The sequence below is a fragment of the Poecilia formosa genome, unplaced genomic scaffold (assembly GCF_000485575.1).
Source record: "Poecilia formosa unplaced genomic scaffold, Poecilia_formosa-5.1.2 Scaffold45, whole genome shotgun sequence".
NCBI lineage: Eukaryota > Metazoa > Chordata > Actinopteri > Cyprinodontiformes > Poeciliidae > Poecilia > Poecilia formosa.
The window spans coordinates 2,377,110-2,388,683 of NW_006799984.1; the positions used below are offsets into that span (position 1 = coordinate 2,377,110).

General features: G+C 36.6%; 1 protein-coding gene across 2 annotated transcripts in view; it reads right to left on the reverse strand.

The window, feature by feature from the left end:
* Window positions 1-6: 6 nt before the first annotated feature.
* The window catches only part of cntnap3 (contactin associated protein family member 3), a 106,459-nt gene continuing 94,891 nt past the window's right edge, over window positions 7-11,574 (reverse strand). The window contains exons 22-25 of one of the 2 annotated variants that reach the window (XM_016671518.1): window positions 8,869-8,956; window positions 2,761-2,979; window positions 1,756-1,827; window positions 7-824 (exon numbers count right to left, since the gene is read on the reverse strand). In XM_016671518.1, coding sequence (XP_016527004.1) covers window positions 628-824; window positions 1,756-1,827; window positions 2,761-2,979; window positions 8,869-8,956 — 576 coding nt within the window. In that variant the 3' untranslated portion in view covers window positions 7-627. The remainder of the gene's footprint in view (window positions 825-1,755; window positions 1,828-2,760; window positions 2,980-8,868; window positions 8,957-11,574) is intronic. The other variant, XM_016671517.1, reaches the window with a different exon arrangement.

Here is an 11,574-nt window from a genome sequence, read left to right on the forward strand (position 1 = left end):
AAAAACTATAGTTTTTTGGCCTGCTAATTCTTTTTACTTGGTCCATGTGACAAAAAGTTTGGACAGCCCTGGCTTAAGTTGTGGAATAAATTTGGCAGCTGGTGTAAGAAACCAAAATATTCATTAAGGGAATTAAAATATGCACCTGGAAATTGGAGAAAAGTAAAACATTAATGAATATTTTGTGAAATCCCTTTAAACCCAAACACATGAATCTGGAAATCATCTTTACATGTTGCCACCAGGGGGCAGCACTTCACATTTTCTCCCTAGTACTTCAATAAAAGATTGACAACTTCAACATTGAAAAGTAACAAAGTGAAAGCAGCAAAAACTTGTTGCCAAGACACAAATCCCACATTCCAGTTTCTGTAAAAATGCATATTACCACCTTGAAGTCAAACACTGTTGCCTGTTTGTATCAGAATATCCACAATTTTACAGTAAAGCAACAGAAACACAACACCAAACTGTTTGCTTTTGCCTTCGCCTTGAAGTTGAGCCACTTTTGGTAAAGAGTCCAGGAGGCTCTTGAGCCGAGCGACGAGTCCAGAGGGTCTTCAAGTCGTCTTCTTCACCTCCAACCCTGTGAAACAGCGGCAGCGCGTCGGGTCGGCAGAACTCCTGTTAGATAAAATACTCCTTTGGGTTCTGGGAGGACAGGTTCTGGGAGTCAGTCTGGTTGTTGAAAGGGAAGTCTGGACTGTCTTCCTGTTTGACTGTGTTCCCCTCCTGGTTTCGATACGTGTCCTTCCTCCGGTAGAGGTACCGGGCGGCGACGGCCAAGCCGGTCAGAACCACGAAGATGACGACCGCTATGACACCTGGAATTAGAATATCATGAAAATGTTTAATTCAATAAACAGTGTTTCTTTTATGGTAATCTGACTGATTGTGGGAGCAAATAAAAAAAGATGAAATACTGAATACAGTTTTTCCTTCCACTCAACTTTCCATTAACATACTGCCCTCTGAAAGTCTATCGTGACCTGGACTGTAAAACCAGCCCTCTTCCTGTATGAGCCTTAACATTACACATTAAAACAGTTTTTATTAGTCTAATATTTTCTGAGAAACTGAAACTTGTTTTTTATTAGCTGCAGGCTGTAATCATCAAAAGAAAAAGAAACACTTGAAATAAATGAGTCTGTGGGTTGAATCTATACAGGTTTAACTTACTGAATTGTTTCTCTTTTCTAATTTATATGCAGAAACTCTGGCATAACAGAACCGCAGCACATTTCTTTTATGCACAGCTGATTGAATTGCTAATCTAAAAATCACTTTAAAAAGTTTTCCATCAGTTAAGATCAAACCTGAGCACTTTAGGGAAAACTAAGTAGAGCTTAATAGGTTGAAGCAGAATTTAAAATCAGTTTAATAATGCATTAAAAAATGGCCATGTATTGTGATAATGACAGAGTAAGCTTTCTCAGCAGATTTCTGTAGTTCGATTAGGTTTCCTGCCCTTTGTGTACAGCAGGATTGAATGGACAGTTTTAAATGACTTCCACAGTTCCCACCTCGTAGAGTCTCCACTTTGAATCAATTAATGCTGGCAGAGAACCAAAGTTTAAATTGGTTTTAAATCGAGTCATGTCTTGCCCATCTCTCGCTCCAAACATTTTAAATGTCGCCTGAACAAACACATTAAAGCCAAGTTTTATAAAAGATGCTATGCCTGATTTGAAACTGATGGTGTAAGCAAAGGTAACACAGATTCCAATGCAGGGAGAGGCAGAAATGGTTTAGTACCTCCAATCACAGCCGAGTCGGTCCTGATGGCATTGACTAAAGGTTGACCTGAGCCCACTGAGCCGGACCGGTCTACAGCGAAGAGTCAGGAGGAACAAATCAGAGCAAGAGACACGTTAGAAAGACCAAAATAAAAAGCCAGAAGTCATCACCGAATTGAGGAGGAAAACGAGAGAAGCAGAAATTATGTACAGACAGCAAAGCAAGAGAAATACTGAAGCATCCAGTTAGCTTTAAACACAGAACCCCCATGTTCCCCTTGAAAATGCATCACAACTGGAAATAGTTTTTATTCTCATTCTTTTAAGTTTAATAAAAGTATGATAAAAGTTTTTGTTCTCCTAAACTGCAAAAACATAAAATCTTACCAAATATTTTTGGTCTAGTTTCTAGTGCAAAATATCTTAGTACACTGAAATTAGACAAAACTAATTTACAAGTAACTTTTCAGCAAAATATGGGAGCTTGTTTACAGTCAATAAATCCTTAATATCGACGGAAAAGTTCTGGTACTATTGGCAGATTATATCACTTCTACAGACATTTTTCCTTGTTATATGTGAAATAATCTGCCAATAGTAACACTACTCCACCTATCTTTGTGAAAAGTTACTTAACTTGTATTATATATTTGCACTAGAAGCTAGACCAAAAATACTTGGTAAAGTTCTGTGTTGTTGCAGAATGTGAAAAGAGTAGAAAGAAAATCCGATCAACAAAACAAGTACTGAGGAAATACAGAAAAACAGAAGAAGAAAAAAATGAACCAGAACATAATTATGGCTAAAATGTTTCTCTGGAGAAATAAATGAAAATCTCATTTCATTGTTCTTGTGGGTGTTCTGTATTTGACCCTGAATAAAATACTTTATTTATTTCTTAAGTTTAAATGGTAGGACCAGACACAATGACAGACCAACTGAATAAAGCAGCACAAGTAAACACAAATCAAACTTCTATTGATAACAGAAACCTCAAAGTTTGATCCCTAACTCCGTGTTTTACCTGATATATGGTGAATGTTTTCAGCTGCGTAGGGATTGGCTGAGGCTGCAGAGCCACAGTTGGACCGAACCAAAGGTCCGGTGATGATGACGGGGCTGGTGTCTGGGTGGAGCAGAGCAGCTTTCAGAGGATTGATGGAGTTGAACTGAACTACTGACAGGCAGCCGGTGAAACCCAGAGAGGCCAGCCGTGCCAGATGAGGGTCCAAATCACCAGACTCTGCAAAAGAAAGTAAAAAATATACATTATTCTGAACATCTGTGCAAAACAGGCAGCAAATGGTGCAAAGTCATACAATATTGCAACACTGATATCTAAATTAGCATGCACATTTCTGTCTATTATATGTCTTTACATTTTAACAATACCAGTTAAAATGTATTGTTCCACTGGCAAATTATTCAGCAGAGACTGCTGTGAATACTAAGGATAGTTAGCCACCGCTGACTCTGAGCCGTTTCTCCACCTTTACACATTTAGCAGCGCATTCACAAGCATGATTGACAGCGTTAAGACACTCCTCCTGGCTCTGATCAGTTGTTTTTAACTGGCGGCAGTAAATTTCTTCAGCACAGGGAGGAAGGAAGTGGAGGAGATAAATTTTTTCACATATTATCTGTCTCATATTACACTGTCACAATATGGTGACAGTTTTAGTAAATTTGTAGAAAAAACATGTTTTATTAAAGTTGCATGCTACTGTTATGAAGTATTTCTATTCTTGAGTAAAATTTCTGGATTTTCTACCCACAGTTATACCCCAGAAGTATTTTTTTAAAAACAAAAAAGTTACTCAAGTAAATGTAATTGAGTAAATGTAACTAGTTAGTACCAACTCTGCTCCTGGAAGCATAAACGAGATAATCACCAAATGCTGACAGACCTTTAATTCATCATCGGCCTTCAATTCTTCCAGTTTCCACCTGTATTCATCATACAATGGGACAAATCTTCCCTCTCTGCCTTTATCTGTTAATTTCACCGACTCCTTCCTCTCCATCACTCATCTGAACTCCTCACTGCAGCGTAAACAGCAGCTGCTAAAGCCGACACAAACAGCTGCATCAGATGACTGAGAGCTGACTGTTACCTGAACACATCTGCATGTTGATGAGGAAACATTACAGCCGTCTCTCAGCTGTTGCTCTGCTCGCTACGTCACGTCTCCTCCAGCCTCCCTGTGTTCCTTCTGGCTCCATTAGTTAGCCTGATGGATGACGAGGCTGGGGGGAAGCGACGGGAAATCCACGTCGCCGCTGCTTTTTCTGATTCTGATCAGAGTCTCTGCCGCTGTCGGGTTGACAGAGTGGACAGCAGGTTGTACGTCGACATGGCAGGTTGAAACGCGCCGCGCTCGTTCAGCTGACAACAAACCTGAGCTTTACACCAGACTGCAATAAAATGAGGATTTATTAAGTTACCTTAAATAGAGCTGTTGTAAATTTAATTAAAAATGTACATCTTAGGGTGTTTTAAAGGATGTGCCACATCGTTGCCACATTTCAACGATGTGGCAGTACTAGTTCCTCTGGCAGATTGTTTAATTTAAAGCAAGACATTTTTCCCATGTTAGAAGTGAAACAATCTGCCAGTAGAATTAGTACGTTTTAATCAATATTAAGGAATTATTTTCTCACAACAAGCTCTTTTACCTTGCTCAAAACATACTTGTTAGTTTTGTCTTATTTCAACTGTACTAAGATATTTGTACTAGAAATTACACCAAAATGTAACTATACAAAATGCAAGTAGTTAATATTACCCAACTCTGCAAAAACAACCGTTCATACACTCAAACCTAAAAGCAATCAGAGCAACCAGTTAACCTAACCGTTTTGTTTTTGGACTTTGGGACGAAGTCAGAGTACTCAGAGAAAACCCACATATTCATGGGGACTAAAAGCAAAAACCCACGACTTTCTTGCTACAAGGCAACAGTGCTAAGAACGACACAACCATGCAGCCTACTCGGTCTTTTCTCAATCTGTCCTGCAAGAAAAAACAATCCTAATTTCACATTCAACTCAGACAAACTAGTGAAATGTATAATTCTCCAACTATAATGACAGTCTCTTCAGATAAAGCTAAAATAAATGGGCGATACCCTTTAAAGCGACAGACTGGCTGAAGGCTGCGGCCTCTCAGCCCCTCATGTTATTTGCAACTTATATTTCAGACGCTCTTTGAAGGAGCCGCTTAAAGGAAACATGAATAAATCATGACGTGGTCCCTATTACTCTTGTCACCCTGAGCCTTTTACAATTCCCTGTCTACGAATGCACATTTAGGTGGATAAATCATAGCAAAGACACCACACATTCCCGACTCTTTCCAATAATGCAAAGAAATAAACACTTATGCACATGTGAGAAGTACAAAAATCCAAATTCTCTAAATACATTGCCCAGAGGCTAGACACGATGCTTTCTATTTTTTTATTTTGCGAGGGCAATAAGTGCAAAACAGAGTGGCATAAAGATTTTACCAGCATCTAAAACGATGCCCAAGCTTTTAAAAGTCCATTATGAAATACATTACAGCATTTTGCTAGACCTGGAAGGTGTGGCGATGTTTCAGCTGAAGCCAACACATGGATTGTTGCTTTTAAAAAGCATTTAAACAGCATTCATCAAAAACTTGTTTACTCAGTGATCCAACAGAGCTGATGCATTTTCGGCATGTGGAAATGGGCGACAACCTCACATTTTTACTTCCTGCGTCACGATTTCCATTCAGCTTGGCACCAATATGGTGCAACAAACTGCAGAAATACAAAATTTCACCAAATATTTGGTGTTTGAGTCCATCTGAAAAAAGACAAAACTAACTTATAAGTAACTTTTCAGGAAGATATGATGTTGTTTTAAGTCAGTATTGATGAAAAAGTACTAGTTATAAGTAAAATAATCTGCCAGTGGAACAATAATGTAAATTAATGAATTTAAAATGTTTAGCTTATGGTATGTTTCAGCAATATTAAGGAATGTTTTACTTAAAATAAACTAATGTTTTGCTGAAAAGTTACTTGCAAGTTATTTTTATCTAATTTTAAACGTACTAAGATATTTGTACTAGAAATTAACAACAAATACTTAGTAAGATTTTGTGTTTTTTTCAGTGCACAGAATAGAAGTGCCATGTTTCCACAATGCAGCATGTAAGTGGTAAAAATGGGGGTAAAATCAGACTCATCTGCTGCAGTTTCACAACGACTAAAATCTATAGAAACACAATCTTTTATTAATATGGAATTAATAATCAATTTTCACCCTATACTGCAGGGATTTAAGCATTCCTGTTTTCATTATGAATGCATTTTAAATTGTTTATTTAACCTCAGACATAAATTCTGGTTTTTCTCTTATATTGGATAAACTCTACTGGCTAAGACTTTTTGCTACCATCACACAGTCTCTCTTTTAGCCATGTGCATCGTTCTGCAGCGTGGGGAGTTGAGGTCTGGAAATAGTTTGCAAGAACCAAGAGAATTGATCTTTTACTTTAAGACTAAAAATCTTTCTGGCCAAGGCAATGCATTGTGAAGAACTCCCAGAAAGTCCTCATCGGTCCAGCGCAGTAACCAGGTCCATTTTAAATTATGACAAGTCATCAAATATTTGCTAGACATGACACAAAGAAAAGCTTTGTACAGAGCAGAGCTGCCAGAACAGAAAGGCGTCCTTTTGTTTCTCCAGGCATCTGGGAACGTTTTCTTGTTTTTTCATAGAATGAGTCGGCTTTCACTGAAGATTAATTATTTAAAATTCACCCATCTCTGTTAAATATGTTTATTTTCATTCTTCTTTTGAGCTAATTTTCACCTATAAAAGTGGTTTTCAGCTTCATTGAGCAAACGCAGAAAGGTTTTTGAGGGTTTTAGAGTATTGGAAAATTGTCAAAAAGTGTAAGTCATGAAAAGGACCCAAGTGCAGAAGGTACATTGTCCAAATGAGCTGCTGTATACTACAATGGAGAAATAGGGCCTTACTAAGAAAAAAAACAGAATAAAGTCATAAAAATATGAGAACAAAATCAAAATTATATGAGAATAAAGTTGTAACCATACCAGAAAAGTCATAACATTAACAGAATAAAGTCGTAATGTTAAGTATGCTTGTATTATTTCTTTATTGTTCTAATTTTGACTTTATTCTCGTAGTTTTATTACTTTATTCTCAGAGTTTAGTTTATTTTATGAGTGTGGTCCTAATACTCAATCACTGTTTACAAACTGGAGTGGTGCAAAAAAAAAGTTTTTCCATTGCAGTTTTTCAAAATCCACAAATCTCTTATAACGCAAAAACTTGCAATGGAAAAAAACATACATTTATTTTAACATTTCTGTGTTTCCATTAAGGAAATTTATCATTGTAACTCCAGTTTGTGCAATTTTAAGGTCAAAGGAAACACAGAGATGAACTGGGACTCAGAGAAATTATAAACCAGGTGAAAACTAACAAACTACTCAAAGAAAACTAAATCCTATGCAGAAGTAACTAATAAATAAACTAACAAAATAATGAACTAACATAGCAAGCTCTAAGAAAATTTAAAAAAAATGACAAAGAATCAGCAAAAATTTTACTTTCTTTCATTCTTACTGCATTTTTGTTCACTGTTGTAAAAACATCTGAACAAAAAAGGAAGAACTGAGTCAAGAAGAAAGAAATGTTCTCTATAAATCATGTTTAGAGGGCTTTTCTGCCACAGAATGACTTGACACACTCCCTCCTCACACTCTCCAGTGACTCCAGCATGGAGTTTATGACACGCTGTTGCCGGGTAGATAAGCTTGTTGCTTCGTGACCAGAGTGTTAAACGGTTCCAAGGACTGGCCCCCAGGTGAGAGAGGAGTTTTATGTGACCCTGTCTTGTAATGTATATGTTATGTTTTTAGTTTTAATAAATGAAAAAAATCCTGTGTTTTGTATAAACATGTATGTATTTGTTTGGTCAAGGATTGTACACACAGTCTAGGACTTCAGGAAATCTGGTCGTGGAGCAGAAGTTAAATTATCTGCACAATCTGCACTGCAAAAATATTACCAAGTATCTTCAGTCTAACATCTAGTGCAAATATCTTTGTTCACTTGAAATAGGACAAAACTAACTTACAAGTTACTTTCAGGAAGATATGGATGCTTGTTTTAAGTCAATAATTCATTAATATTGATAAATAAAGTTGCATTGGAAGAAAGCACTTGAAACATTTTTCCCACGTTCTGCCAGTGAAAGTAGAACTTTTTCATCAATATTTAAGAATTATTGACTTAAAGCTCCTATTGCTTGCTGAAACATTACTTACAGGTTATTTTTTATATATTTTAAGTGTGATAAGATATTTGCACTAAAAACTAAGCAAAAATACTTCATAATATTTTGGTTTTGCATTGTAGGACTTTAATCAGGCATGTCTGCTTGGTAATCAGGTCAGGAAACAGGTACTTTTTTATTATAGTATTATAATCTTGACTCAAACCATTTTATAGTCCTTCCTGTACATTAGTACTTCACATATGTCCTGGTCTGGTCGCCTTCCCCACCTGCTCTGAACCCATAATGCAGCAGATGTGAGACATTTTGCTCTGAAGGCAACAACTTCCTTATCATCCCAGACCTGAGAGTTATCTAATAATATGGAGCAGAAATGTACTTTTTAAAGACTCTAAAAGTTCTGAGCTCTAACTCTGCTGTAACTTTTGGAAAAGCACAACATATTTGACCGTTTTCATTTCCATGGCACCAGGTGGTTTCTTCAAAGACTCATTGCTGGTTGTAGCGATAAGGATGGAAGTTGATTCGCAACAAAAATTTCTTCAGAACAAAAAGAAATTTCTGAGCAACTATTTTTTTATCAAACTGCAAGAAATTATTAAATACTGTTGATTTTTAATCATTAGAGAAAATATAATATAAAAGAAATCAGCACCAGCTGTTCTAAAGTAGACTTTTAGCATTTTTTTGTGTGCAGTAACAATGCATTTAGTCCATCTTTTTCCTTTTATTCTTGTGAAAGTGGACCTGCTGAGTGTTGGAGGAGAGCGAACAAGTCTGAGTGCTTTAAAGCCAAAAATATCTACTTTCTGCTCTCACTGCCTCCTCACTTACCATGCACTTTGCCCAACACCAGCGACTTGATGGCATTAAACTCTCCGTCAGACGTGAGGTTGAAGTCTTCTCTGGCATTTTGATCAACCTAATGGAAAACAAAAAGAGATTTAAATTTAGTTTTTATGTGTATTTTTCATAAACCTTTCTGTATGTGCACACTGCAAAAACACAAAATCTTGTTTTTGATCTTGTTTTGGTGCTACAAAACTCTGCTTATTTCAAGTTTACCAAGATATTTCCACTGGAAACTACTAGACAAAAAAAAAAAAAAAAACTTAGTAAGATTTTGTGTTTTTACAGTGCAGTTTAATGGCTTCAACTCAACAAAACTAAATTTATAATTAATAATCATTCCAGAAGTTTCCTGGGAAAATTATCTTGAGAAAATGCTTCTCAAGAGTTTCATGCTAAGTTAAAAAATGAGGGATAATTTTATTTTCCCCGTTTTAACTAAGTGGAAATCAAACATTCATAATTTTCCAGCATGACATGTAAATTAACACTTAATTAGGTTATCAAAGTTTGAAAGATCTTTAACTGAAAATTTGCTTATTCTGAGACTGCTAAGAAATTTTACTGATTTTTTTTTTTGTTGGTTTCTTTAACTTGGCTTGAAATTTTAAGATTCTCAGCTGTAAAAAGATCCATAAGAAGTTTTTAAAATCAACTTTCAGATGTGATGTGAAGCACAGAAAGCATTGTACTTTGATTTTATGAATTCCCAGCCACACCTGCATTGTAAGAGCTGTCAGAAAATGAAAAGTGTATTTCAGGTGAAGCCATTACTGTCGAGGCTAGTGAGACTTTTTGATCTGTGCTTCTTCAAAATGACCCATGAGACTTTTAACAACCATTAAGACACACATCTAAATACCAACATGACATGTTTAGAGTCAGGACAAAGCCTGTTTGTTTCTACCAACACAAACTTTAAAATAGGAACTTTTCTATACTCTAATTGAGCTTTTTGTTAACAAAAAAGCAGATTGGTCTGGACTAAAACAAAGGATCAATGTCTGGGAAAGCACCCAATGCCCACTGTTGAGTATGGTGATGGAGGCGTGATGCTGTGGGCCTGTTTCTTCCGGACCTACTGTTTTGTTTTGTTTTTTCACACTACGCTATCTGTCATAACTTCTCATGTGAAATGGCTTCATCTTTGTAGATAAAATTCTGTGTTAAAATTCTTTAATATCAAATCATCAAACAGTAAGTCTTGAAACTCACTTCTGATTCTTTGCTGAAATGCTTTTTTTATTTTTTCATGGTGGTTCATACTAACAATTAAATGGAACATTTTAAAGTGCAGTTTTTCTTTTCATGTGCTTGTTTTTTATTTTATTTTGTTGTCTTTGCTTTTCTTCTAATTCATGCAAAGCACTTTGAACTGCTTGTTGCTGAAAAAGTGCTATATAAATAAAATTTCTTCATAATAATAATAATTAATGAAACACTGACCAACATCTTCATATGAAATGATGTCACTTGACGAAACGTAATATCTCAATTATTGACCGTCTTCTATGACTTTGTATGTTTGTGTTTTTATCATGTAAAGCACTTTGAACTGCTGGATGCTGAAATGTGTGATACAAATAAACGTGATTGATTGATTAACTCATGCAGTAAATGTGTTAAATCCTGTTTAAAGTTTAACTAGATTATTACAAGCAAGGCCTCTTATAGCCAGTTGAACAAAGCTTGTTTTACTTTACCGTTACCGGATTTATTTGACCACCTCCATGTTTCCTGGTTCATTTATACTTAGCAGTCTGAACATGAAGCGCTCCTTACGTTGAGGCCAGGACTTTATTTTCCGCTCCCTGTCAGTCTGATGTACTGCTTTCCAGCCGTAATGAAACACCGTCTGTAAAACCCAAAAGAATCGCGAACAAAGGGAGCCCCGATAAGAGCCAGAACCCGGCGATCCGACATTCTGCTGGAGCGATTTCGCCTTTACTGGGTCATTTTTCATGAGGTCAGGGCGGTGGAGATGATTATGTCCACTTGAGAGACTGCTGGCCATCAGGAAATGGCTGCATGAAACCCCGCCCTGCTTCCTCAGAGCGCGTTGATAACAAAGCAATGATTCATGATGATGGAAGCAGACAAAACGAAGCGCACTTCATATTTCACTGCAGCCTCACACGCGGCGAATCAGGATGAGGTCACCTTGTATTTTATCTCACATTGTTTATAATTAAAGAGACATTCCGGCTACTGACTCCTGGTTGTAAGTGCCGTCCTCATACATCAAACCCGGCTGCTGCGAACAAGCTGGGAGAGTTGTTGGATCCAGATAAGATTACCGTGCTTCATATTTCATTTGAAGTGTAATTTAATTAGTTGGTTGATGTATTTTGTTCCCTTAAGGCCTGCAGTCATAACATAAAACGATCCTACGCTGGTTTTGGGGATTGCTAAGAAGGACTTCAGTCCAGGACGGCAGGTTGCTTTTTAGCAGCTCAGACAGCAACATCATGTCACTACGCTGCAAAAACACAAAAGAGAAAGATTGTCTCTAGTTTCTAGAGAAAATATCTGAATATACTTGAATTAAGTTAAAGCAAAACATTTTCCCCTCTTGTAAATGAAATAATCTGCCAATGAAACAAATAAATATCAATATCAAGGATTTACTGACCATAAACAAACTCCTGTATCTTGCTGAAAATTTACTTACAAGTTAGTTTTGTCTCATTT